The sequence below is a fragment of the Anoplopoma fimbria genome, chromosome 10 (assembly GCF_027596085.1).
Source record: "Anoplopoma fimbria isolate UVic2021 breed Golden Eagle Sablefish chromosome 10, Afim_UVic_2022, whole genome shotgun sequence".
Taxonomy (NCBI): Eukaryota; Metazoa; Chordata; class Actinopteri; order Perciformes; family Anoplopomatidae; genus Anoplopoma; species Anoplopoma fimbria.
Window position 1 is genome coordinate 1,931,463 of NC_072458.1, and position 27,500 is coordinate 1,958,962.

Genomic DNA, 27,500 nt, shown 5'->3' on the forward strand with positions numbered 1-27,500 from the left:
CTAGGTGACATGGTACTTTATTTAATTGCATATGCACACTTTAGTCTATTTGAAGTGAACCCGCATACACAGTCCTGCTGCCGTCACAAATGTGTATCATTATGAATCAGAAAAAAGTCCCAAGGAAATGTCCAGGTGTTTCAGGAAAATGCTGAACCATTTTTTTTTTTCAGTTTTGAAAGACTTACATTAGAAGGAATGACTATAGGCATGGGGCACAGACAGAGGTGGGAAGTTTGAAAGTATTGAAAGACAGACTTTTGTCCTTTAGGTAATATCAAATACACAGAATAACGCCAGTCTTATGCTTTAAAAAAAAAAAATTATCCTATTTTTAAATATCCTATTTTTGAAGCAACAAATTCAAGCAACTGCATGAAGATGAACCCTAACATACTGACACTTGCTTTATTGTCATGCAAGACAGCATTTTGTCAGTTTATGTCAGTTCAGTTGTTAGTGAAAGGCACAGACACAAAAACCATAATTACATGTGCTAATCCAAACAAACAAACAAACATTGTTTTTCGACAAACAAATTCCTGCTGCCACTCTTGTCTCTAATTTCAATTTACATTAAACCAAGTGACATGAGCCCTGCCGCTGCATTTTGGGAAAAACATCAGTTACCCAAGACTGAGATTCTAATTTGGTGTCATGCTGTTTTGTATTTAAGCTCTAGAGACAAACATGCATAGATCCGTATTTGCTTTCTCAAACACACAGAGGCATGCAGCATGCGTGATTCTGTTGGTGAGACATTATTAATGACCCCATTAAAATTAATGACAAAAGTAATTACAATTTAATTAGAAAATGAGCACTTTTTATGATTGTTACAATTAACCCCAACTGATGTTACAACTGACCCTAGATTATACCAATGTGCCCCTCTGCTTTTGATAGCATGCATTTCTCTTTCGAGATTACACAGGATGCATTGAATCAGACAGATAGGAGCGCTCAGTTTCAGATTTGAAGTCTCTGGGCGAAATAACCACAGATTAATGAGGTAATAAACCAAAGGCATTTCAGCAGTCCCTGCTCTCATTTAGAGCCGAATTTGGGAGGCAATTCCTTCTCTAAAATACTTCTGTGACAGTTATGGTTGTGAATAGAGACAGAAACGGAGAAGAGGAGAAAAATGTATCGACAGAGACCAAAGAAGTGTTTTTTTTTCAAAGTGGAAATTTAGATGAAATCATAAAAAAGTGTGTTTTGCTTGCTATCCAAGGGAGAGTGTGTGGATGCGTGGGTGTGTGTGTGTTTGTGAGTGTGTGCTGTCTTTTGTGATGGATGAATGACAGTCGGCATGGCAGCTCATCTCCTCTCAGGCGGCTGGGTGACAGAGAGGGATGTAACAGCACAGAGACAGCACAACCGCCACACTGGCTGGCAGGTGTCACACACACACACACACACACACACACACACACACACACACACACACACACACACACACACACACACACACACACACACACACACACACACACACACACACGTATTCAGAGCATGCACCTGAATGCAACATCAAGATCAGCGCCTTTCCTTCCATGGCTTTCACCAGCCTTCCATTTCACAACCCTGCCACCTCTGTCCGCCACCTCTGTCTACGCATCTCCTGCACCCGCCTCCACCCCCCACCATGTTCCCTGTAAGTGAGCTGTCTCTTTGTGGGTGGCGGCCTCCTCGTCTTCCTCGTCTTCCTCATTGCCTCAGACCTGAGCCCGTCAAACGCTCCCCCTCCCAATACCTCCCATCCCAATCAATGGGAGCAGCATGAAGGTTTCACACACCTCAGGCAGGCGTGAGGCAAGCAGGAGGAGGAGAAGGAGGAGGAGGAGGAGTGTCCCAGTCGCCTGGGGTGGGGGGGGAAATAGAGGAATGGGGGGATGGAGGGTTGGGGGAGCAGGGGGTGATTTAGGCTGTCAGGGCGCCAGTTTGGTGGAGAGATGGGGCTTCTCTTCCTGACTCAGACAGGGCCAATAACTCATTAGAGAGAGAGAGAGATGTAGAGGTGAAGATGTGGCAGAGAGGAAGCGAGGAGGAAAAGAAGGAGATGAGGGGAGAGCTCCTCTACACAAAATCAAAGAGATTTTTAGTTTCCTTTCTCTCCTTTTGCCTTTCTCAACCCCTCACTTCTGTCTCTTCTCTTTCTCTTCTGACCCTCATCCTCATCTTTTCCTTTTTTATTACCCCCCCCCCCACTCCGCACACACCACCCTTTTCCCTCTTTCCCTCGGCAACTCCCTGGTAACCCCCCTCCTCCTCCCCTCCCCTCCCCCCTCCCCCTCCCCCTCCCCCCCCCCCCTCCTCCTTTCCTCCTCTCCTTCCATCTGTCTTTCCTGCTGCAGTGCCCATGCTGCCAGGCAGTATAAATCACATCTCTGGGCTTGGCTGCAATGGGCCTGAAAATAAAAAGGCATAAAAGTGTCGGGATGAGCTACGGGCTGGGGGGAGAATTCCTTTATGATGGGTCTAAATCCTCCTCCCGCCTCGCGTCCTCCCCGACACACACACACACACACACACACACACACACACACACACACACACACACACACACACACACACACACACACACACACACACACACACACACACAGAGACACACATACACGAATGCTTGTAGATGCATACAAATGCACAACATACGCCATACTTTGAAATTATCCCCCCAAACTGTGGCAGTTTGGGTCTCTCTCTCTCTCTCTCTCTCTCTCTGTCTCTCTCTCTCATAGACACCTGTGCAACCCTGCAAACACACAAAACCACACTCTGCCACACATCATATTAAGCTCTTTGTGTCTATGATCAGAATTGAGATGTCGTCTCAATGTGCCCTGTCTTTAAAGGGACAATTCAGCTAAAACTTCAGTTTATGTTGACAAGACTTTCACTGTCATCTGCCCTTGGACACGACACATTTCTCTTTTTGTCTTCTTCTTTAATAGAGCAGGAAGAGATAAAAGGATGGTATGAATGCCATCTACAAGTTGCAGGTTGAAAGAGCAGTTACGTTACTTGCAGCCCTTGAAGAATTTCAGTCTATTCCAATCAGAATTTTATACAAGAATGAAACTTCTGTAATTTGAAAAAAATGGGCACTAACTCTTGCAAGATAATGTGGAAACTAGAAGCCACAGGTGATAAAAGAATAACACTATTGCAGACGGGGACATTCACATTTTTGGGGGTATCAATTGAGAAATTGTTCACAAAAAATGATATACAGGGAGCTCCTAATGCTTAGTCTACTATTAATGAGGGGTAAATGCAATGGATGTGAGAGTTTATGTGCACCAAGTACCTGAAGCCGTCCTTCTTTACTGTCTCAAATAGATTTGACAAAGGTGTTCACCCTGGATTATAGAACAAAGGAGAATCACTTCACTGTGTATAATGGTAATGGTGGACAATTTATGATCTCTATGGTCTCCATCTATGTATCGTTCTGAGTAAATAAACCAATAAAAAGTGATTGAGGAGGCCTATAACATATTGAAATGAACCTGCTGGCAGAGATGCATTGTAAAGGTTGTCTAAATGATTATGGGAATGAAGACGGAGGTGAGTGAAATCACAGTGGATCGGCAACTCCATCACCTGCTTAAATCAACCTATAGCTCAGAGTTCTCCTTTAATCCACGCCCCGATGTGCACTTTGTCAATTCTATTAGATCACGCTGTGACCAATCACACACACATACACACATGTAGAGTGATGATGATAATGGTGAGCACCTCCCTAGGTGAAGCCTATTCAGTCACAGTGGGAGCCATCTCAGACCTAATTATGCTTGGTTTGGCGTTTTAACTGTATTGATCAAAACGGTGAAACAAACGAGAAATGCTTATCAAGCTGGAAAAGAAGAGCCCTCTAGAGTCGTGTGTGTGTGTGTGTGTGTGTGTGTGTGTGTGTGTGTGTGTGTGTGTGTGTGTGTGTGTGTGTGTGTGTGTGTGTGTGTGTGTGTGTCTGTGTGTGTGTATGCTGTGTGCTCCACAGGGGTGAGTGAGAGTGATGGCGCAGGTCTAAGAGGTGGTGAGATATTGGTGGTTATAAAAATTGCAATTCTGAGCTTATGAGTTATAATTACAGCCTGCCCTCCTTCACCCCTCTTACCACACACACACACACCACACACACACACACACACACAACCAGGTATTTCTTCACATATATGCTCACATATGCAGGCCTCGGGACATGCACAAACACACACACAGACACACACATCCATGATTATGCACACACTCGCACGCACAAATTAGCTCGTCCATAGCAGCACTAAGTGTACAATACCCTGCTCTGATGAGCAAGCTCCCGTCGACCTTGGAACTCTCTGGAAAGACAATGCAAGGGGAGTCATGCTGCTAAAGGGAGGAGCTGGGGGGTGGTGGGAGTAGATAAGGTGGAGGGAGGGGATGGAGAGAGGGAGACAATGGATGAGAGAAGGAGGGAGAGAGGAGAGAGAGAAAGACAGGGTAAGTGGTGCTGCTCAGTATAGGGCAGGAGGGCAGTGCTCCCTCCCTCCCCTCCGTCTCAGCTCATCTTGAATGCAAATGTGGTTTCTATACGGTTCCTTTGTGCCGCTTCTAACTGCTCCAGAGAGAAGCAATTACAACTGCTCCATTCACTCAGAGAAAGAAAGACACGCATGGACAGAGAAGGGTAATTAATAAAGAGATAGGAGGGATGGAGGAGGAGGAGGAGAGGAGGTGAACAAATACCTGTGGAGGATCTTCAAGTAGGATTGTAGAATGGTATTGATTTTGTTGGCAGTTTGCTGTTGACACACACACACACACACACACACACACACAGTCCTTGACTGGCTCATATTTTCTGACCGACTACTCTGTGAAAGGTCAAAGGTGAGAGGTCATTAGCATTACATCAGAAGTGTTATGTTGAGTGCGTGTGATACTGCATTACACCGTGGCCCTCGGTAAATATGCCCCATCTGTCTTAGAGTCGTTATTCCCCCAATCATTGCTTCAAAGACCTGAACCCTGCAGAATATATTGGATCAAAGGAACTCCATCTAGATATGACATCACCCTCCATTCCTCTCCTGCTTTCTGCAGACAGATAGTTGCAGTGCCAGTGGCGTATCCTGTTGCAGTCACAGTGGCCGGGCGGCGCTGCTAGGTATGGAGGGAGCTTTTATAGCCGTCATTTGGGCCGCTAATATGTCATCTCCATTAGCCGACTTTTAACTCTCGCAGATAGATGGCCCTGTGACATTTATCTGCACACGGGTCGTATTTTAGCTGTTAAATGGCTGGTGATGTGCGGAGTGCGTGCAAAATGAGTGTGTGTGTTTTAGCCGTGCGATGATGGGGTTGGAGGGAGAGGCATTGACTTTTAATGATGCTCTATGCAATAGCACTTTAGAGGTAATAATCACAAATACAATGCAAGTCGTTACCTTTGACCCCTCCCGTCGCCCGGCGCAAAGGAGAGTAGATAGGAAGAGGAGACGGCTGCGAGGTCGAGACCCGGGCCTCCTTCCTCGACAGTTAAGACAGCCAATGTACAGTGAGCTGGTACCTGCGGCGTTGGCAAAAAATAAAACTACAAAAGAGAACAGCTAATTAACTTAGCAGTCTTCAGAGAGATGATGAGGGTTGAGAGAGAGAGGGAATTAAAGATTGAAGAGGAAGAGAGGTGGAAAGACACTATGGGAGCAAAAGTAAGCGCAGGGCCAGGGTGAGAGTCACAAAATAATTGCTTCTATAGATTTTGCCATTGTTTGGCTTTTGTAGGGTCGAGGAGGTGAAGCCATTCCCTGTGGTGGCTTCAGGTTAAAGTGTAAATGAGTTAATAATTTAGACTCATAAACGAATACTAATATTGACAGCCACCACACATATTGAAAAGCATTAGAAAGATTCCTACCATAAAACAGCTGTAAATATGATATACCATCTCGTCATTTAACTCGTCACGTACAGCGGAACCTTTTCCCCCCTGCTCATAAAATGCCATCCTCTACGCTGCATCAAAAACCTGAGATTATGTTCTGTATCGCTTTATGTGTTGCCTACAGGAGCTCGGTCACCTGTCCAGAGGCACTGAAGTTGACTAATGTGACAGAAAATTAACAATTAAAAATATCACACGGGCCCAGAGCCACCGCAACGTGGGCCGTTCACAACTCAGTGGACACCCTAATTGCTTTGAAATACAATTGGGTTTGGGCTTTGTTTGGTGTTTTGGAGGTATGAAGCGCATCAATGCACACTGGAAATTGAGTTATAAATTACAGAGCTGAAATAGACATGTTCCGTGAATACTCAATAACAAAATGCTAGACCTTCTCCGCTACGAAAAGGCAGATGCGTGCATGTACACACACAAAAACACAAGATGCCACCACTTGAGATTCCATTTCATTTTGACAGAAAATTGACTGACTCTGAACCAACATAATGTGTGTTTATGTGTGTGTGTGTGTCACGCTGTATGGCTGTCATGGGGTAAGTTGATAAGGTCAAACCTTAACAACAAACCGAGATGGAGAGCTCAAAGCAGTGGGACTCGAGAGAAAATGTTCTTTCAGCCGCATCTTTTCCACTAGTTTATACAGAATATGCTTGTGTGTTTTTGTGCTCACAGACTTCAGTGCGTTTTCAGACACGCCAGTGTTTGTGTGCATCTGTGTGTCTGATTCTGTGTGTTCAGCAGATGAATACAGCTCAGTGGCTGGTGTGTGAAGTCACTGACAGCTTCATTATGGCCTGTGCGCACAGGGAGACAGCACCATCCAGGGGAAGGAGAGCAGGGGACAGAGACAGGGGACAGGCCAGGTTTACTGTTGGACCAGCCCATGTCAGTCCACCAGTTGGGTGGAGGGAGGAGTGGGTGAGGACAGCTGCTGTCTACTTTAATGAGCCTTTGCTTCTTTCATCAGCTTTCAATTTACAGGGCTGTCCTGCACTCCCCAATCCCTGTAACTCAGTTTGAAGCAGTCTTGTTTCTTGCAGGTGATTCCCTAAAGTCTGTCAGTTAAATTAATTCACGGTCCTCCTTTAATTAGTTAATTTCACCTGGGACAGAAGTGACACAGGGATAAAATGTGACCAGCAATGGGTCTCTTTCTCATCAAAATCTCAACCCGGCAGATGTTTAAAATCCAACACACATCTGCTAAACACACTTGGTAGATAGGCTGCATCGACACCAATCCAAAGTAGCACGATTCTAGCTTTTAGAAAGCAGCAAAGGGAACTACTACTGGAAGACTTATCTACATAAACCCAGTTCAAAACATGCCGTCTGATAAAAACAATTGGGCAGTTATTCCTGCCTTTGGGAAGGTTGTAAGGTTCAGTTTAGTTAGATAGGTTTAAAGATAACTTTAAAATTATAATAATGATGAGTTAATAATCAACTACAGTGTAAATTAAGCATTATAGACTTACATCCCCTTACTGCATTTACCCAGCAGTTTGAGGTCCTGTGATGTCTACGCTCCCTCTACTGGGCGGTTACAACAACGCAGGACTGTTGCACTGAATTCAGTTAAACTTCAAGGCTAAAGAAAAGTGCTGCCCAGATTCAGAAGTATATACACAAAACATTGAAATTATATTTCAAAAAGACAATTTATTCATCCATTAACAAATCATAAAAGCATTCAAATGATTCTTAAAATCTGGTCGACAATTCAAGACGTATCCCTGGCTAATCTCAGTACAGCTTCAGTGCAGATAAAAATATATACATTGTAAATATTTAAGAAATCAAATCTTTTAAAAACTTTTTTTCCCCTCCCAAGCACGCCAAGTTAAATCTCAATTACATGCTTGAAGAGAAAACTTAAGCAAATTATTAAAACAAATGCTGAAAGGGGAATAATGAACTAAACAAATGGCTAAAAGCAAAGTTTGTAATCTTTGGAAGTTAAGGAAAGCAATAGCTCCATGTATCACAAACCAGTTGATCAAGCACAACTGCTGTGTGTCAGGGCGCAAAGAGTCTGATAAGGAGTTCCGAGGACAGCTGAACAGCTTCGGGTCTCTGTCAAGACTCCAAGAAGGGGATGGGGCTCACTCTCACATGAGTGTCCACACTCAGTCCGAAGCCTGACGAAGAAGAGCTGCAGTGGGAGGAAAGGCATGGAGGGGTCAATAAAGCATCAGAGATTGAAAACTAATCTTATAAAACTTCTAAACCATTATGTCAAAGATCATACCTTTCACAGTCAGAGTCACAGCTGGCCTTGTTCTCCTGTCTGCTGATGTAACCGCTGCTGGAACGCTGTATGGCTTCAGCCACTGTGTACCTGGTCTTACCAATGGCACACCTTTCCATCTTTGTGATGCTGAGGTCTGACTGGAGGAACAGATGGAGTCGACTGTCTGATAGCAACAATGGCATATAAAGAACACTGGAGAAGGAAGGACATTAAAAAAGGCACAATTTAAAAAAGGTGAATGCAGACTTTTGAAAATAGTTTAGAAAGTGTGGAGCAAGGTCAACTTCGGGGTCCAAAAGTGCTCTTGTTTTCAGCAGATTCATTCTTAAGAGCAGGAGGGGTCGTAAATGGGTATCACTATAAAGGCAATGCATTTGGTTGCTGCCATTCCTTTAACTGTACAGCAACTCACCTTTCTAAAAACTCCTGGAAGCCCTTCATCCTCTGAAAGACCTGCTCTGTGTTCTTAATGCTGAAGAAAGGATTCCAGGGCGGCAACTTGGGTAACTCCCTGGAAGGAGAGCAAAGAAAAGGGAAAACTTAATGCATGCTCATTTAAGTCAGAAACAATGGACATCTAACTTATTAAAGTAACCCAACATGTAAATAAATATGAATCTGAGGTGTGAACATACATGATCAGAGCATTCTGTTCCAGACAATGACGCAGCCAAACAAACTCGCTGTAACGCCGTCTTACACAGGAAGTCTTCTTTCGAAAGCACATGCTATTGGTCTGCAAGGAGAGACAACAATTTAATAGACTCAGCATATAAAGTAAAAATGACCCCCCCATCCCAAAAAAAAATAAAGTTATCTCCCTTGTGGGACTTACATGTATACAGATCTCATAGTCAACGTGTGTGTGCCAGAGGTCATCTTTATGAAGCCTTGGATCCCGAACACAAATGCTGATAAACTCCTATGCAAAAAAAAAACACAATATTGAAGACCAGGCTCCCATTAAACGAAAAATGTGTTGCCAAGATGCATTTGTTTTAAATAAAAATAAAAAAAACAATACGTGTTTAATCAACACCATTTTCTACTGGTCCTCAATTTTGGGACCTTGTCAAAATGGTAAATTGGTTTTGAATGCACAAATACAGACAAGGAGAGTAAGTGAGGAGCATGCTTGACCACTTACAGTTTGACAGATAGACAGGTTGTGTCGCATTTTGTCCATTGTTGGTAAAAAAAAAAAAAAAAAAAAAAAAGACCTGCCAGAGATGGAGAAAAAAAAAATAGCCGTTAATTGATTATTTTAGCATAATTCTAGCCTGCTATTGCCTGTCATCACCCATGGAAAAACTACAGAGTAAATGCAAAAACATTTAGTCAAATGTTACATTGCAGCAGAAACAGGAAACAGTAAAACAGTTAATGCAGCAATTAATATCCATGTTCCTTTGTTTTGGTTGGCGATTAATACCGCAAGGACTCAAAAGTGCAAACATTTGGAGCGGATGTCGGTTAAAGGGGATCAAAGGTCAAGAAGGATTTAGCTCGAGGGGAAATCTTGACCCAAACACTTTAATTTGGAAACGCACACCAAAAGAGTTGGAAACAAATAAATCCTTTTTTGGGCCACAACATGCAGAAATACAAGCAACCCGAGCTCTTTGCCCATTCAACTAAGAACTATAGCTATTTTTTAAACACGTTGCAAATTTGATGAATCACCATTCTTTTCTTGGATAAGTGACTGCATGGATGTTCAAACGTGATGCAGCTTTACCTTAAGATCCTACAACAGTGGTCCCTCACATGACAGGGTTGTCTAAAGGCTAAAGCAATGTGTTAGATCATTTGCCCCTTGACACCTTAATGAGAAAGTCCAACAGAGTAAATCAATAAATAGCATACAAACAAATCCTGAGGTGACCTCAGTGACTTTGATCCAAACTGACATTCTGAAAAACATGCCCTGAAATCATAGGCCATTATATATCCAGCTAATTAGACCTACACTATGATAAGTCCTACTGGCTGCATGTTATTGTTCATGACAATTGTTTATGGTAACAGTGCTGCAAAATGATTCACCAGGTCCTAGGCTTTGAGAGAAAAAAACAAAAAAAAAACTACAAAAAAACAACAAAAAAACATTGGGATTGGATCACAACAGCTGGGACACAAATGGCCCCTTCCCCCCTACACCCCTTCTTCACACACTGCCATCTTTTATGATCTCATCTAAACACCTGTAAAGTTTTGTGACTGCATCTTGCACTGTTTTGCTATCTGGGAGGGGAAAAAAAAAAAAGTGACCCAGAATGAAATGACACATAAGCTGCCTGGGTTCAGCTATATATCTGCAGAACCCAGGCAGCTCATGTATAATAATATACGGTCTTATATAAAACTCATAAAAACTAGATAAGTAGATTGAGTTACTACCAATCCATTCAAACATGATTATAAAAACATATATACATATATTTAAAGATAATCAGATAACTGTTACCATCTTGCCAATTAGATTAAGGTTATGAAGCTCCAACGTTTGGGAGAAAAGTACCTTCTGCAAAACTACACTAAATGTCTGCAACAAAACAGCAAAACATTCTGATTTCATCCTACCTTTCCCGTTTTCACTGCTCGTGCAGTAATCCCGTGTTTGTGAGCAAACAGGAGCAGCTCAGTGGTGTGGATTGAGGCTCAGCACTGCCTGACCTGAACTTCTTCTAATAGAAACCCTAATAGGACGCACTTAGTGCGCCTTCTGACTTGGTGCTTGTTCACACGTTTTCAGTCCCTTACAGTCCCTATCATAATAAAAAAGAGACAAAATAAAATTTTGTAAAAACAAGCTTGGGTGACACAGAGAACCAATATCAGCCCTCTTAATGAACGTGCTGGCTGTGTCCTCAATGCACACCTGTACCTAATTCATTGGGTGGGATCAGTCTAAATGGTATCACCTGGTGGGAGGAGGTGACGTAATGATGTGGTTTAAAGAAACAGACAGGTGAACCTCAGATAATATCAATAAAATCTTTACCTAAAATAATAAATTCACAATAATATTGATCGGCAGTATTTTTTAAAGACAGTGTTTTAAAGCTTTATTTTTTACTTTGCCAATCTAAATGGATACAAAAAATAAGCCTAGAACTTCTACCATTTCTTGTTTATTTGCCAAATAACAAGTGTACAACGAAACTAAATATTTGTCAATCTCAGAACAAAATAAAATCTCTTTTTCCTAATAAAATTTAAATACAAATAAAAAATGTGTAGATATTCTCATGTCCTGTGTTGTTTCTGAGAATGTGGGAGTTTTAGCAACCTGCAGGACTTCTTATCCAAATATACATTCACACAGTATGATTCTAGTATTTTTTTTCAGACTGTATTGGTATTTGAACATTTAATGTAATAAAAAATAATGGGGAAAATTCAAGTAGTTTCTTGCAGACTTTATTTCTGATTTCTAGGAGTCAAAGAATACCTCATTTTATATTATACTATTATATCATTATATAATTCATGTGGGATCCAAAAGGACATTTTTATTACTAATAAAATATCTGGTGCCCTTTAACCTTATCTTCTTCTAGTTCAATTCTCCACTGAGCGACGCCCGACAAGGATATTCACAACCAACCATAACAGAGGCAACAGTTATGTAAGAAAGCAATGCGACAATCCTGCCTGAAATTTAGAAATGCATTGTGGGTTTTCTGCAGAGTGCAGTCAGTGGCTTGAGTAGTTTGTGGTCACTTGGTAAAGCCAGGATTTCCGATTGAGAGAGAAGAAATAACTGCGACACAGTATGGAAGCAAAAGGTCAGGGACATTTTATGGTCATTATGGTTCATGGAAACAGACATCCAGGGTTTTCACAGTTTCCCTCTCAATTCAGCATTCTCTCACATTGGCAAAGCATCAGATATATCAAATATATTGGTCAATTTTTGCTACCAGTCACTCTTAGGATACCAGCAATTTTGCTTTCCTGACTAAGAACAATTCCAAATCACTGTAAATTTCAGGACACACCCCAGACTACATCACAATGGGGAGAATAATAATCCAAGTTGCACATATTGCCTGAAATTACACCTTGGATTTCATAAAAACATCAAAAAGTTCTTACCTAGAGTCCTATTCCAAAATCCTATTAAGCCCAAGAGTGGAGCCTTACACAACTTGTGAGATGTGGCCCAAACTTCTTCTACATTAGGTAACAGTTGCAAAAAGAAAAGGGGGGGGGGGGGGTGCTATGGTCCACTCATTTGCATACAAAGTCCATGGCTCGACTCTTGTTTTCATTGGGGAGGTGTCATTCTAAGTGGTAAAACTGGTATGTGATGATCTGAGATTAGCATGTAATTGATGACTGTGCTGAGTTGATTAAAGGTTTGACTTAATCAAGATATTCCAGATTTAAGATGTCACATTTGAATTACTTAATTTGCCCCAAAATCTTGTCTGTTTGACACTGTTAATCTGCTTTGATGTGTTTTGGATGAAGTCCATTTCACTTTGTCTGTTAAGGGACGTGTCATGAGGGATATTTCTACAGAAACCAAAAACTCTTGTGATTTCCTCAGAAACTTCATCTACACTTAAGCACAAAGGTCCAAAGTCCATCTCCCAAGCCCTAATGCCAGTCATGAGACTGTTCTCCATACTGCTGCAGAGGTAGCCCTGCCATCTGGCGACATGGCCCGAAAGAGGCCCATCACTGCGGAACTCAGCTGTTTGATAGAGGTAGTACTGAGCTTTAATGATATTAGAGTGTCACGTCAGATTGGTAGGAGTAGAAGTTATTTACTCAGTTAAAAGTAGCAATGCCACAATGAAAAGATATTCTGTCAGAGAATAGGAAATGTCCTGCATTTAAAATCGTATAATTTAGAAATAAGTGAAGAGGGACTTCCTCATAATTATTGGGCTTCTCATTTCCTTCCTGTACAAATTAACTGGTAAAATGGCTGCATTTAGTATGTCTCTAAAATTAAAATGTAGAAGTTGTGTTGGTAAAATATGTACTGTGGTGCTGTATGTTAAGTATGTGTAAGTACTTTACCACATAAGTAGATTTGCCTCAAAAGCAGGTACACAAGTTAAAGGATATATCCAAGGACATCTGTCTACATGTACAGTATTCACGGTCAGTATTAATAGAGTGACGGGATATATTCTCATCTATATAGCTTTCATACTGTGCTCGATCACGATGTTCCCACCACAGTGATGAATGAGCCTCCAGGATAAAGCAGTATTATGTAAGATCTTAGACCCTCTGACCTGTCATAAGCAGGAAACAAGAACAAGGAAAACACACTCAATGTTAGAAGTCAAACATGTCATGATCTCCTCTTGGGCCAGCTGAAAAATGTCATGATTGTAGTCACAAACGGATATTTTCAAATTTTGTCTTAAGTGTGTGTTTGCTGGCTGGAAGGCAGGGATTTCACTTTGAATACACACATTTGAACATGTACATGGACCACCATAAATGCAATATCCATCCATCCATCCATTTCCTTCCGCTTATCCGGGGCCGGGTCGCGGGGGCAGCAAGCTAAGGAGGGTCCTCCAGACGTCCTTCTCCCCAGCAACACTTTCCAGCTCCTCCTGGGGAACCCCGAGGCGTTCCCAGGCCAGACGAGATATATAATCTCTCCAGCGTGTTCTGGGTCAGCGAGGTCAGAAGGAGCAGCGGCTCTACTCCGAGCTCCCTCCGGATGTCTGAGCTCCTCACCCTATCTCTAAGGCTGAGCCCAGCCACCCTACGAAGGGTGGCTTCCATTTTCCGGAAGAGAACCATGGCCTCAGACTTGGAGGTACTGACTCTCATCCCGACCGCTTCACACTCGGCTGTGAACCGCCCCAGTGCGTGCTGAAGGTCACGTTCTCCGGAAGAATGGCCAACAGAACCACATCATCTGCAAAAAGCAGGGATGTGATTCTGAGGTCCCCAAACCAGAAACTCTCCTCTGAGGTCCCCCGGCTGCGCCTTGAAATCCTGTCCATGAAAATCACAAACAGGATTGGTGACAATGGGCAGCCCTGGCGGAGGCCAACACGCGCTGGGAACAAGCTCGACTTTGTGCCGAGTATCCGGACACAGCTCTCACTTTGGTCATACAAGGACCGAATGGCTCGTAGTAACGAACCAGGTACCCCATATTCCCGCAGTACCCCCCACAGGACTCCCCGAGGGACACGGTCGAAGGCCTTCTCCAAGTCCACAAAACACATGTAGACTGGATGAGCAAACTCCCATGCACCCTCCAACAGACCTGCAAGGGTAAAGAGTTGGTCCGCTGTTCCACGTCCAGGACGGAATCCGCATTGCTCCTCCTGAATCTGAGGTTCAACAATCGGACGGAGCCTCCTTTCCAGCACCCTGGAGTAAACTTTCCCAGGTTGGCTGAGCAGTGTGACACCCCTATAATTGGAGCACACTCTCCGGTCCCCCTTTTTGAAAATAGGAACCACCACCCCGGTCTGCCACTCCACAGGCACTGTACCCGACTTCCACGCGACAGTGAAGAGACGTGTCAACCAAGACAGCCCAACAATGTCCAGAGCCTTTAGCATCTCCGGTTGAATCTCATCCACTCCTGGCGCTTTGCCGCTGAAGAGCTTTTTAACTACCAACGACCCCCGCCAGGCATATGGACGAGTCTTCCCCGAGTCTTCAGACTCTGCCTCTTCCACAGAGGACGTGTTGGTCGGGTTCAGGAGTTCCTCAAAGTGTTCTTTCCACCGCTCGACAATATCCCCAGTCCGGGTCTGCAGTTCTCCCCCCCCTGCTGAGCACAGCCTGTGAAAAGCCCTGTTTCCCCTTTCTGAGTCGTCTCGCGGTTTGCCAGAACTTCCTTGAGGCCATTCGAAAGTCCTTCTCCATGGCCTCGCCGAATTCCTCCCACACCCGGGTTTTTGCCTCAGCAACCGCCGCAGCTGCAGCCCTTCTGGCCAACCGGTACCTGCCTGCTGATTCAGGAGACCCCTGGGCCAACCAAGCCCGAAAGGCCTCCTTCACCGCTGGTGTCCACCAGCGGGTTCTCGGATTGCCGCCACGACAGGCACCGATCGCCTTCCGACCACAACTCCTAGCAGCAGCTTCCACAATGGAGGATTTGAACATGGCCCACTCGGCTTCCATGTCCCCAGCCTCCCCCGGGATGCACGAGAAATTATTCCGGAGGTGGGAGTTGAAGACCTTGTGGACAGGATCCTCAGCCAGACGTTCCCAGTTCACCCTCACTACACGTTTGGGTTTACCGGGTCTGTCCGGCAGCCTCCCCCGCCACCTGATCCAACTCACCACCAGGTGGTGATCAGTTGACAGCTCTGCTCCTCTCTTCTTATAAATGCAATAATAAACCCAAATTGTAACACTGAAACAAAATAAAACATTTAACTTGAAAGCTTAACGAAATCATAAACCCAGTTCCAGGTTTCAAACACTACAATCAACACATAAACTCTAATTATTCAACATTTCTAGTTTTTAAACCAATCATCTAGACTAAAACTAAACTTTTGGGGGGGGGGGGGGTTAAAATCTGCATATCTATTTTAAAAATATTTCATTGGCACCATAAAAAAATAAGCCGAGGAATTTGGTCACATAAAACCTTTATTAGAACTTCAAATAATATTTACAGACAGAGTATACAAAATGCACTTTTAGAACAAAACATTAGCACTAGTGTAGAAAACAAAAACAGAATCTTACAGGAGATTGATACACAAGAGGTGGGTGACACCTTCACAGACCAAAGTACCTTTTAGAATTTACAAAATTTGAATAAGGATGGTGGTGGGTTTGATCAAAAGAATATGTTTTTTAAACTGCCAATACATCAATTATATGAAACCGGAAGACTTCTTTCATTATACACCAAAAACACCACCACCTTCTCTCTTAGAATCAGTTCAGCTAATATTTACAACTTAGCTCTCCTTGACAGCCATACAAAGCGAGGGCTGAAACATCTTGAAAAATAACTAAGACGGCTAAAACTAAAAGGCAAGCCAGAGAAGAAAACTCAGTCCTGAGGAAAAGGGTGGTAGGAGACTGCAGGGACCAAAAGACAGTACTACTGAGCCTCGTCCTCTGGACAGGAATGCCATGTCAATCTCTCCTCATAGAAGGAAATGACCACCTGAGGGCAGCGAGTGTTGGCCTCACGGGCTGGGACCAAATCTGCTTCATCTGAGTCTTTCCTAAAGAAGAGGACAAAAGGGGAGAAAAACATTACGGCAACTGTGGACCATCGTTTACGAAAAATATACAGAAAAAGGGCGTTACGTAAACTGGACGGACATTCCTTTACTACAGCATTACATAGCTGAATGTATATTTTACTTATCTCTGAGGGATGTAACAAAGTCAGAGTATATATTTCTAGTAATAAAGGGATTTACAGATGGGAACATTTAATGTTTGAAGTGAAAAAATGATAGTTTGCATTATGCACATGAAAAGGTCTAATTTCTCACCATTTCATCAAGAACATCAACTCCCCGCTGCTGTCTGTTGCGCCGATGATCCGTTCTGGGTCGAGATTCCTGGCGAAGCCACGTGGTTTCTCAGCCTTTAAGATGTGACAACAAGTGATATGAGAACTTTTTGGGTGGTCTAAACAACAAGTGAATGTTCACATGAGGGTTATACTGTCGTCTGTATGTTGGACATGCATGGGAAAATGTTAGTGAACTCACCACATCTTTTTTCTTGGCTTCTGTCTCTGGCTCATCTGTTGATGCCTTCCGCTTCACAGGCGCAGGCTTCTCCTTAACGTTCTTCTGTGCTTCTAAAAAAGCTGAGATTAGCTCTGGACAATCCAGGTTATCCTCTGGCTCCCAGGTATTGTCAGCCCTAAATAAGCAGGGAAGGAGGATGTGGGTTACCATTTGCAACCCCTTAACATCAAATCCATACACATGCAAACATATTTAAATAGCTTCTACGCGGAACGGCAGCTTATTCGTGCAACCAAAAGTAACTATGAACAAAAGCAGAGCACAACCCCAAACCGGGGAAGCACTTACAAGCTCGGCGGGGGTCAGGTGTCACAGGCAACTTACTCTGTAAATCCTTTCCACTTCAGGAAGAATTCTACTTTCCCATTGGCAATTCGTTGGTCAAGCACTTTCTCCACCACAAATTCCTCGGGCTCCTCCTGTGTGTCCATTGAATCCTTCTTACCCTTGGTATTCTGCTTCTTGCCCATGTTTTGCACTAAAAAAAAAAACCAAGTAGGAGTGAGATTTTCCAATGCCATCCCAATAATTCACATGCATAGTTCCTGCTCTGCACAAGTAACAGGGGCCGTAAACCACATGGTTGTTACTACTTTAGTTCTCATAACTGAGGAGTTTACAGTAACATATATGGAAGAAAAAACGTGCACATAAATAGTATTTGTAATTCTTAAGTGCACTTGTTATGCTAAATAATATTTGATGCTAGCCAAATCACAACATAACGGTATGTTAGCATAAGAGCTAACTAGCGTTAGCTGGTTAGAGGACTCCAGGTCTGCGTGGAAGAGGAGCATTGATTTGCATTTACTGTCATGTGCAAAGCAAACAACGATGGTGTCAAGACATAAGGTGGATTAAGTCATGTTGCAGTGGCGTTTTAAATGAGCACATTACGTGATGCTTAGCTAGCCAGGGCAGGAATGCTAAAAGGCCCGAAGATGCAACAAAAACCCCCAAATACAAGCTCCTACTTCCCGCTAGCTTAGCTATGAGCTAACAGGCTGTAACCTAGCAGTGCCATGGCAGTGCACTGGGCAGACACTAACAATGCACTGGTGTAGCCAGGTTTAAATAGTATATAAACATGTGGTAACGTAACGTTGTGGCTTACTTTCTGCGTTTCCTGCTACAAGCTCCAACTTGCAAAAGAAGGCTGTCGTGTGTTTGCCTGGATCAATCGATTAAAGATTACTCAAACGTGTTGCATGAAGCATCATTTACACAGAGACGTGTCTGCATACGTACCTTTAAAACAAAAGAGGAGCTGCTTGTGTGATGTCTGCTAGCCACGCGGTCAGCTTTCCCTTTATGTGTCTGCAGCAGCGAGCAGGCGCCAAAAGCTAACAGTCATGGGCTGCTACGGAAGCCGAGAGAGGAAACGCGCTTTTTTTTTTACCTTTGCACCTGGTCGCTTGTAAGACTATATTTAAGCCCTCAAGTCCTTTAAAGGTTGTGGTTCAAGGGACTTCATCAAAGCCACGAGGTCTGAAACTATTTGTGGTTGGTTTGCATATATATATTTTTTTCCTTCAGTTTATGTCTTATTTATTCTTTTTTGCAATCAAAAAGAATAAATAAGCATGTGGATAACCTGCCATTACATTCTTGTTATTCAGAAAAGGGGTACATTACATTACAGTCATTTAGCAGACGCTTTTATCCAAAGCGACTTACAGGAAGTGTATTCAACATAGGTATTCAAGAGAACTACTAGTCACCAGAAGTCATAAGTGCATCTCCTTTCTTAAACAAGCATCTTAAAGCATAAACCAGAGCAAAAGTATAGTGCAGAGGCAAATTACTACGAATACAATAATTGCAACAGACTAATCCGAATATAGTAAGTGCTACAAACTACTACGAATAGGGTAAGTATGCTCATGAAACAAAAACAATAAAAAATGAGACAGACTGCTTTATCTTTTTTGTTGTTTTTTTTTTTAAATCAGAAAGAACAATGTCAGCAAGAGCATTTCAATTTCCCTAAGCAAAAATCATACTATCAACAGTCAACAATCACCATGCAATCAAAAACATTTGCCCCAAAAACAGATTGAAATTTCAACAAACAGAAAAGTAAACTCTTGGTCAAACCGGAAAATTGAGTACAAGTTTGTGAGGGACAAGGAAAAAAATAATTCATGTGTTACACTTTTACGTTATGCTCCTTTCTCCATTCAACTCACTCAGCTGAGTGTATAAAGACATATGCCAAGGAATGGGGTGGCATCTTTTACTAAATACTTTTTTCAACTCTCTTTCAATTATATAAAAAGCAACAACCAAACAACATTCAATCTTATTAAATAGAGTTGGTGCTTGGAATTTTTACTTTTTTTTCAGAAATAGGAGGTTTTAGGTCCATTAAGGGACAATTCAATAATGAAGAATTTGTAGTCAAGGAGCCAATCATGTTTTTTTTTTTGTTTTGTTTTTTTACTTAGCCAAAATCTACAACATAAACCAAGGCGTGAGGTAGAATATAATCTTGCCTAAACGCTTAAGTATTTAAAATGAAAGGGTTAAGAAAAATTGTGCTTGAAACAAATCACTCAACATTAATGTAAAACATGAGATGGTAGCCTCTTTACAAACATTTTTGTTATGATAATGGGCACTCACAATAACCAAAACACTTATCCAATGCAAATTAAGGCCTTGTCAATTTAATCATTGGTATATTGTATGTCATAAAGACATAAGGAAAACAACATTTCAGTACAAATTTCTACTGAACAGTACATGCCCTCAAATATCTGAAACAAAGCTGTAAACTTTAGATAGGCAAGGTCCCAATATTCTCACCACTCCGAGATAAACTTACCATTAAGAAAAAAAAAAGATACTGCCGCTGACAGTCTCATGATGCATATAAGCATTTCAGGAACCTCAGAAACTTTAATAAATACAATCTTTAACCTCTTTATACTGAATAGGTATACGTTGAGGCAAGATGGAGACAAACAAATAAACAAACAAACAAACAAACAAAAACAAACAAACAGAATCCTCCGCTGAGATCCCTATCCAGTGAGTGTCCCACTGCTGTCCATGTTGACTTTAGGGATGTCTGGTTGTCTGTTTGTAACACGGTAGCCTTAATGACTTGAATGTTAACAAGCACAGAGAGACTGGTAGCATTGCTGGCAGCTTAACTGATCCCTTAAACCGCCCCGGGTGCCTTGTCAATCTTCAATAAGCATAAAATGTCCAGTGTGTAAGCTACATTTTCCCCATGAGAAATTTTATTTACAGAGATTTTTGTATTTTTTATTTTCCGAGTGTCTTTTCTTTTTGCAGCTTTTGCAGATCTAGGCTCCAAACAGTGGTGAATCCACTCACACAGGCAAAAGAGGAGATCCCAAAACCAGAGTCAGGCAAGTTAAGTCCAAAAATATCCAAAAATCTAAAAAGCTTAAGTCTCATCTGGCAATACTGCATCATTGCTTTTTGTCCTTCTTCCGCTTGTCTGTTTTGTTGCCTGTTGATGTGGCAACAGCAGGCCGTCTCACAGGCTGAACTACAACCCTCCCATTAGCCCCGCACTGCAGGGTGAATCTTTCTGGGTTCAAGGGCCGTCCTGAACCATCTCTCAGCCGGGCCAGGACGTCTCTGGTCAGCTGCTTGATCTGCTGGCCCACAGCCCCCATTGTCTTGGCTGTAAGCTGTTTCTCCCTCAGTAGCCTGGCTCTCTGAGCCTGTAACCTCTCCACCTCTTCTTGAAGCCCTGTGATGGCATCTAGTTTGCGCTTCCGGCAGTTTTGCGCTGCCAGTTTGTTCTTTCCCCGTCTGCGGATATCCCTCAGGAGGGTCACCTGTTCAGGGGAGAAGCCGTGACTGTCGAGGACCTCCAGGAACTCCTCCACAGGCATGTTGACGATCTGCAGGACAGAGAAGGGGATGCACATGGCACGGGCGCGCATCTCATCACGACTCAGATCCCTGTCTTCGTACGTTGTCGCATCATCATCGCTGAGAGGCTCCTCTTTGATACCTTTGTGAGGAAGTGTCACTGACGGCTGGTTGAAGAAAGCAGGAGATGAGTAGCTGTGGTCATGCCACACGCTCTCACTCAGATCAATGGGTGACCACGTTGTGTTGTAGTCCATGATGCCCTTTGAGGGGACTGAATCAACCTCACTGCTGTAGCCTGTAGCTCCACACTCATCCTCACAGTATGAACTGGATGACGATGACATCTCGGATGAACCTGGATGAGTGAGGAGTTAATAATTTATTAGTATGTAAGACAAACAATTTCTTGACCTAACAAGCCATGGCAATAAAGATACATATTGATTTCAACCAACCTGGGGAGACTGGACCTCCAGAGCTGCTCTCCAAGGAGAGACCGGAGTCTGAGTCCAATTCCTCGAGGACCTGTGGGTTTATGCTCTCCAGAGAGCCCATCAGCTGGGTGTCCAGGCCTTCCAAACCCAGCTGATTGATCTGGTCAAACACTGCCTCATCCAGACAGCCACCCAGTTCGCTATGCGATGACACATTTCCAGTTAAATTACATACTGAAGCAAACGGGAGAGCAGCCAGACCCACTGCCATCCCTGGTGATGGGTCTGAGTGTGAGGAGCCCGTGGATTCCAGTCGGAAGAGGGTCCTCTGCTGTTGGTTGACTGGCCGGGACTCAACTCTTTCAGACGCCACACCAAACGCTCTGGTGACCATAGCGTCATGCAAACTGACATCCTGGCTTATGGCGCTGGGGATATCTGCGTCAAGGTCTGACAGACGCTCAGTAACAAGGGAGTCCAAGTCCTACACATGACACACATTTTAGCTGATTTAAGTCTTTGAATTTGAACATGTAGATTATTACAAGACATACATGCTGATGTTCTGTTTTTTATACATCTGAATTACTGTTTGTTAAACAATATTAGGCTTCAAGTAAAATACATTTCCAGGTGCCAAAACTTACGTCAAGGTCGGTAACCGACAAAGAGAGTAAATTGCTCCAGTGTTGATCAATATCAATGGTAGGAGGCTGGTGGCGGGCTGGATCAGACAGCGCTGTGATGCCTTCCAGAAGACTCTGAAATATGCAAAAAGGATATACATAGAATAAAGCATTGACACAGTTAGTGGAATGGTTATGTCATGTCTCCAATGTGAATTAAAGTACTTGTGCCAAAAATCCCAAATCATACCACAGTATATGCTAATAAAACATAAAATACAAGAGAGAAACTATTCAAAATGCCAATTTTTACTCTTAAATCCTCTTGAAAAAGCTTGCTGTATAGATCATTAGGATTGCGACCTTTCCCTGTGAGACAGTCAATAATTATTGTGCTTCAACATCCTCTAATCTTACACAGTGTAACCACAACAGCACTGTCATCAGAATAGTTCAATTTGAGTCACGCGAGAACATGACTATATGGTTCAAAAATAAATACAAGGCAATTTTCAACAGTCACGTGACCGTAAGTGTTATTCAAGTGTGACTCGCGTATTGTTACAGACTGACTAACATTGTTGTGTGCACTACAATAAAAACAATATAGATATGTTTCAGTAAACTGAAACTTTCAAAAGCAAATGTTGCAATGTGCCACATTTTTAACAGCGTACAGGGTCAAATGAAGGCAACTATGATACACCAGGATCATACCTCTTGTTCCAGTGTGGAACTGTGAGCCAGCTGAGTGAGTGGGTCAGGTTCTTCCTCCACTTTGACTTTAACATCATCCTCCTGGTTAGGCAAAGAAAGGGAGATGGAGGGAAAGGGAAGACATAATTGGGGATCAGAAGAGTCAAAGATGAAAGAGAAAAAAAAAGAGTTGATTTGTTAGCTGACATCCAAAGACCTTAAATACGTTTACATTTCTGGTTTGGTGGCCCACCAATCCGGGTCTCGTAGATTATTGGATATCTAAGAAATATATTGAAAATAATTGTTCCGATAGAGAAAAGGCTTGTTTTACTTAGCGGTTGTCACAGCAACAGGGGGAACAGAGTGTACATACTACATTTAACACAAGCTCCTTTCATCGTCCCGTCAACTGTGGTCAGAGCATTTAACGAAACGTTAGAAATGCATTAGCAGCTGTACTTGTGTACTGAAGTGGGGCTTAGGATTCTTTTTTAACATACTAACAGTTAAGCTAACTACTCTGAGATGACCCAACCCTGTTAGATGTTGTCAGACACTACGGATAAACAAAGTACAGCATTTAATGTGAGTAAGCAGCTGCCGTCCACAGACACAATGTTGTTGATAAATCCCAAAACAAACTATTTTCCGTGCCCCAGTGATAACAGGGGGTGGATTCTCACCCATTACAAAAAGAGAAAGACTGCAGAGTTAGTTTTTACTTAATGCTTGAGGCAAAATTATAACTGACTGTACATTACAACAGCCATGTTCTGCCCGAGCTCTGTTTGAGCTTGTCGACTCTACTGGAGTAGTTTTTCCTGCTCCAAATGGCCCAGTGAATGTAGATAGGTATTGATATTGTCGTCCTCTCCTTTGAAGCATTGTCTTTCCAAAAACCACAAAAATCTTACCCTACAAGCAGTTAAGCTATTACTTATTTTACAAAAGAGTGGGTAAGGAGTAAAAGACTTGTCAACATCACATTATCCATGTGAACAAGAACCCTGGGAGGGGGCAGTGTTCAAGTATGGACCACCGCTTTTGTGTAAGCAAACAGGGTGTGGGTCTAAGCCTCACTTCTCCACCTCTCAAGGCCCACAGCTGGTGGTTGAGTCTGAAGAAAGGGGATACAGTTACACAATTGGCGACATCAACTGCCCTCAGGACACAACATTCACCAAGCAGCTGTTTCTACCCTGAGCAAGAAAAATGGGATTACTGGGAAATAGTATAATGGAAGTCACAGATTACAGTTGGCAGTTAACAATACAGAATATGAAACAACGTATTTTCAGTTGGTTATTATTTTCAATGTTTGCGTTAACAATACAAAACAAGTGAGTGAACCTTTTGGCAAATAGTAGTTTTACAGCTGTGTGGTCACACTGGTTTTATGAGGGTCTTATCTGCGAGGTTAACTCTACTTGACTATTCAGACGTGGTTCAATGTGACAAGTTCCATATTGAAGAGTAACAGGTGCAGTGGACAGTTAGCCGAACACTGGACCACTGTCTGGCCGCCCTGTTAATTGGTTACAAGTTCCTTGTTTAACTTGACCGGTTAGGTATTCTTTAGACTGAGTCACCAGATTACCATGGTGAAATCTAACAAGGATTTACCCTAATCACTGAATTGCAATCCGTTACACCCCGGACAGGAAGTGCCACAAAAAGTGAAAGTGCCTGAAGATTTAAAGTGTTGTCAGCAGTTTATTATTACATTGTGTGTCTTGTTTCCTGGTGCTCCAGGAAAAAGGTTGCATATTAATAAGTCACTGTTTGGATGTGCACCCATCAGTTGAGCATTGAGGAAGTTCTAAGCCTAGTTCACCTTTGTCTCTCAACAAACTTTGCTTTAGCTGGACAGCCAACCATCTTGCATATATATATATATATATATATATATATATATATATATATATATATATAAGCAAGATATATATGTGTGTGTGTTTGCTTAACCAGCAGCAAAGTCTGTTTACCTTTCTGTTACATGTCACACACACTTGCCTCTTTAAGGAACCCACAGGCTCCATTGCTACAAGGCCTTTGTCCAAGTTCAGGGATTGTTTGGCAAACCTCTCGGCCACCGTCGTGCAGGTGTTCACTGTCATCCCTGGCCTCGTCCCCGGGGCTCTCTAACCCCGAGGTGGTGTCAGTGTTGTTGCTGGTGGAAGGCCCGCAGTCAGCCTGGTCAGTGGTGGACACTTGGTGCACCAACCATGCGTTCAACTGCGTGGGGAACCGCCGAGAGCCGAGGGTCCTCACCTCGTCTAGCAGCCGCCGACTGGCAAAGAAATAGTCCAACTCGGGACATTTTGGATGCACACTATACCCGTCAAGATTGTCTCTCAAATGGTGGAAGGGTGTCTGGGTGTAGGCTGAGCTAGGACCCAAGTTAATCTCTATCAGAGGCGAGTAGTAGCCGCTGAGGTAGCTGTCGATGTCCACACGAACTCCAATCAGACTGAGTAGGATCGTTAACTGAATCAGGCCTTCGGAGAAATACTTTTTCGCGATTTGCATTTTCTAAATGCTTTTATTTTTCTTTCTGCAGATAAATGCGAAACACCGACCAAACAGTTCCTCTTTCCCGAGTGGACAAAGGGAAAAGCCTAACAAAAGAGCACGCCTTCCCCTGTCAGACAAAGAGGTCCGCCTGTACCGGCGAAATGGCCACAGAGCTGCTAGCTGTTAGCACCTAGCTCTCTCTCTGGTTTCCGGTTAATAGGAGCCTGTTTGCACAAACATAGCGACCTCGTTGCTCGTCGGTTATTCGTCGGTGACACTTCGCTATCAGACCCTTCCTGGCGTTGCTAATTAAAGAGAAAATGAAACATCTGAGGAGCTAACCGCTGTCACTGAAGCATGCTGCTACTGGGGGAAACTTCGTTGCAGGATTTGCATAGCTCATGCAGATTGGACCAACGCGCTCGCCGTAGGAGATTGTGATTGGACAAGAAGAACGTCAATTGTTATGTCGACCAATGAGAGCAAGGCACAGTTGTTATCCATCGCAAGACCCCGCCCCACTTACAACAACACAAATACTCTGAGTGATAATAGCAGAAACAATGCTGGTATCACTTTAGACATGATATAATATTGCTCTTTGTTGTATTCATTTCATATTTCCAACTGTTCATTAATCCCAGAGGAGCTTCTCAGGAACATGGTTGAGTTGTAGTTCCGGGATGTTTGTGCTACTGACCTGCATTTGTTACATGTTTGGCCTGCTGGTAATCGGCTGAATTACAATTTGAACTTGTTCAGCTATGATGTCCACAACTAACCCCAAACAAAAGGGAAAGCCGGCGGTGGAATGTTGACTTATGCAAAGCACTTAAGCCTCTGGACTTCCAAAAACAAATCAGTTCATGCTTGGTTGGAAAAATGAAGCCTATATTCAGTAAACTATTTAAGGAAGTGTTGCTTTGCAGATGACATTTTCTTTCAGTCAGTTTATGGAGAATACAAGGCATTGTTATTGATTAAACTACCCAACAATATTTAAGTTATTTAAAATCGCTCCAGCTCTACCATTTTCAGCGTTAAAATGCTGCTTATACTGCATCAAAATTGCAATATTATAACTATAATTATTCTGTCTGTATTTATAAGATTTTTTTTTAGTTATTGTGGATTTCTTTTTTTCTTTCTTACTTATTTAAAATACTTGTTTGTTTTTTCTACTATGTCTCTTGTTTGCACTATATCTATGCTGCTGTAATCCTGTAAATTTCCCCGCTGCGGGACTAATAAAGGATTACGTTATCTTATCTTATCAGTAATAATATTAAATATAAATTTATATATTATTTAATTACAATCTAAAGGTGTCATTAGCATAATGAGATGCTTTCAGTCCATTTTTCTGCTTGTAAATTAGATATTAGCTGGGGGATTTTATTTTATATTGTAGTGTTGCTACTTTTTCTTGGTAACAGGTCAAATACTTTAATAACTCCAGCACTATTATATTGGAATCAATTGGAGTAGAGAGGTGATAGACGTAATTTTAACCCTCAAAAGTTAAATCTTGGTGTTAAATTTCACAATCTTACCATGGCTCTAAAATAGAACACATTATTAGATTGCGCACAAACATTCATGTTATTTAATATGAACTGAAAGGTTAGTCCCTTTAAGATCAACATGTTGTCCATTCAGACCGATAATGTTGTTTATGATGTAATGAGGTCACCTTATCTTTGGCCTTGAATCGACCATTCACATTACTCATATTATCCATGCACATTTGCCCTCATCATATAATACTAATGCCTTGACACACACAAACAGCCTGAGTCTCTGTCTGTCCAGAAAAACACATATTTACTGATAAGTAGTTATCCAAGGCCTATGCAAGCTTAAGTGGTGAGATTGAGGACAACCTTGAGTTAAATCAAAAGAACAAAACCAGAAGAGAGACAGAATTAAAAACAGACACTGATTTCACCTTTAAAAAACATTTATTGTGGAAGAAACATTTAAAATAAATACAGTATGTACTAGTGTATATCCAGTGGTGGAGGAAGCATTCCTATCCTCTACTTAAGTAAAACTAAAAAGCAAAAAATCTTGCATTCAAAGTTTCAAAGTACTCATTATGCCGAATAAAATCTTTCCACACACACACACACCTTCCTGATTGAAATTTTTTTTCTCCCTGTACCCCAGACCCCCACCCCTACACACTTTCTTCCAGTGGTCAGAAATTTGCACACAGTCTCTGCTTCACACTGACTTACACACTGCACTTATACCAGGAGGCCTCCTATATTTAACCTCACATACATATTTATACTACTGTCCATAAATCTGACCTAGATTGTAGTACACTATTGTTTATAGTGTATATATATATACGTGATATACATCTATCCTACTCATACCTCCAGCTGTTTATTCTGTATGTAATGTCTATCTATTAGCATAACT

General features: G+C 42.3%; 3 protein-coding genes across 4 annotated transcripts; all 3 read right to left on the reverse strand.

The window, feature by feature from the left end:
- Window positions 1-7,644: 7,644 nt before the first annotated feature.
- On the reverse strand, window positions 7,645-11,098 carry snx10a (sorting nexin 10a). The gene is made up of 7 exons (XM_054606428.1): window positions 10,791-11,098; window positions 9,355-9,427; window positions 9,043-9,129; window positions 8,843-8,943; window positions 8,620-8,718; window positions 8,205-8,399; window positions 7,645-8,108 (listed from the first exon to the last, which is right to left on the reverse strand). Exons 2-7 carry the CDS (start codon window positions 9,391-9,393, stop codon window positions 8,033-8,035), a joined length of 597 nt encoding a protein of 198 aa, XP_054462403.1. The 5' UTR covers window positions 9,394-9,427; window positions 10,791-11,098; the 3' UTR covers window positions 7,645-8,032.
- A 4,699-nt stretch (window positions 11,099-15,797) lies between these two features.
- On the reverse strand, window positions 15,798-18,325 carry LOC129097178 (chromobox protein homolog 3-like). 2 transcript variants are annotated; one of them, XM_054605931.1, is made up of 6 exons: window positions 18,188-18,325; window positions 18,054-18,110; window positions 17,264-17,417; window positions 16,898-17,054; window positions 16,676-16,770; window positions 15,798-16,399 (listed from the first exon to the last, which is right to left on the reverse strand). In XM_054605931.1, coding segments are annotated over exons 2-6 (534 nt in total). In that variant the 5' UTR covers window positions 18,055-18,110; window positions 18,188-18,325; the 3' UTR covers window positions 15,798-16,272. The 2 variants fall into 2 exon arrangements, with proteins under 2 accessions (XP_054461906.1, XP_054461907.1); XM_054605932.1 differs by lacking the exon at window positions 18,054-18,110.
- A 546-nt stretch (window positions 18,326-18,871) lies between these two features.
- On the reverse strand, window positions 18,872-25,513 carry nfe2l3 (nfe2 like bZIP transcription factor 3). Its single transcript, XM_054605930.1, has 5 exons — window positions 24,570-25,513; window positions 22,575-22,655; window positions 21,879-21,992; window positions 21,253-21,715; window positions 18,872-21,152 (listed from the first exon to the last, which is right to left on the reverse strand). Exons 1-5 carry the CDS (start codon window positions 25,083-25,085, stop codon window positions 20,383-20,385), a joined length of 1,944 nt encoding a protein of 647 aa, XP_054461905.1. The 5' UTR covers window positions 25,086-25,513; the 3' UTR covers window positions 18,872-20,382.
- Between the last annotated feature and the right edge of the window lie 1,987 nt (window positions 25,514-27,500).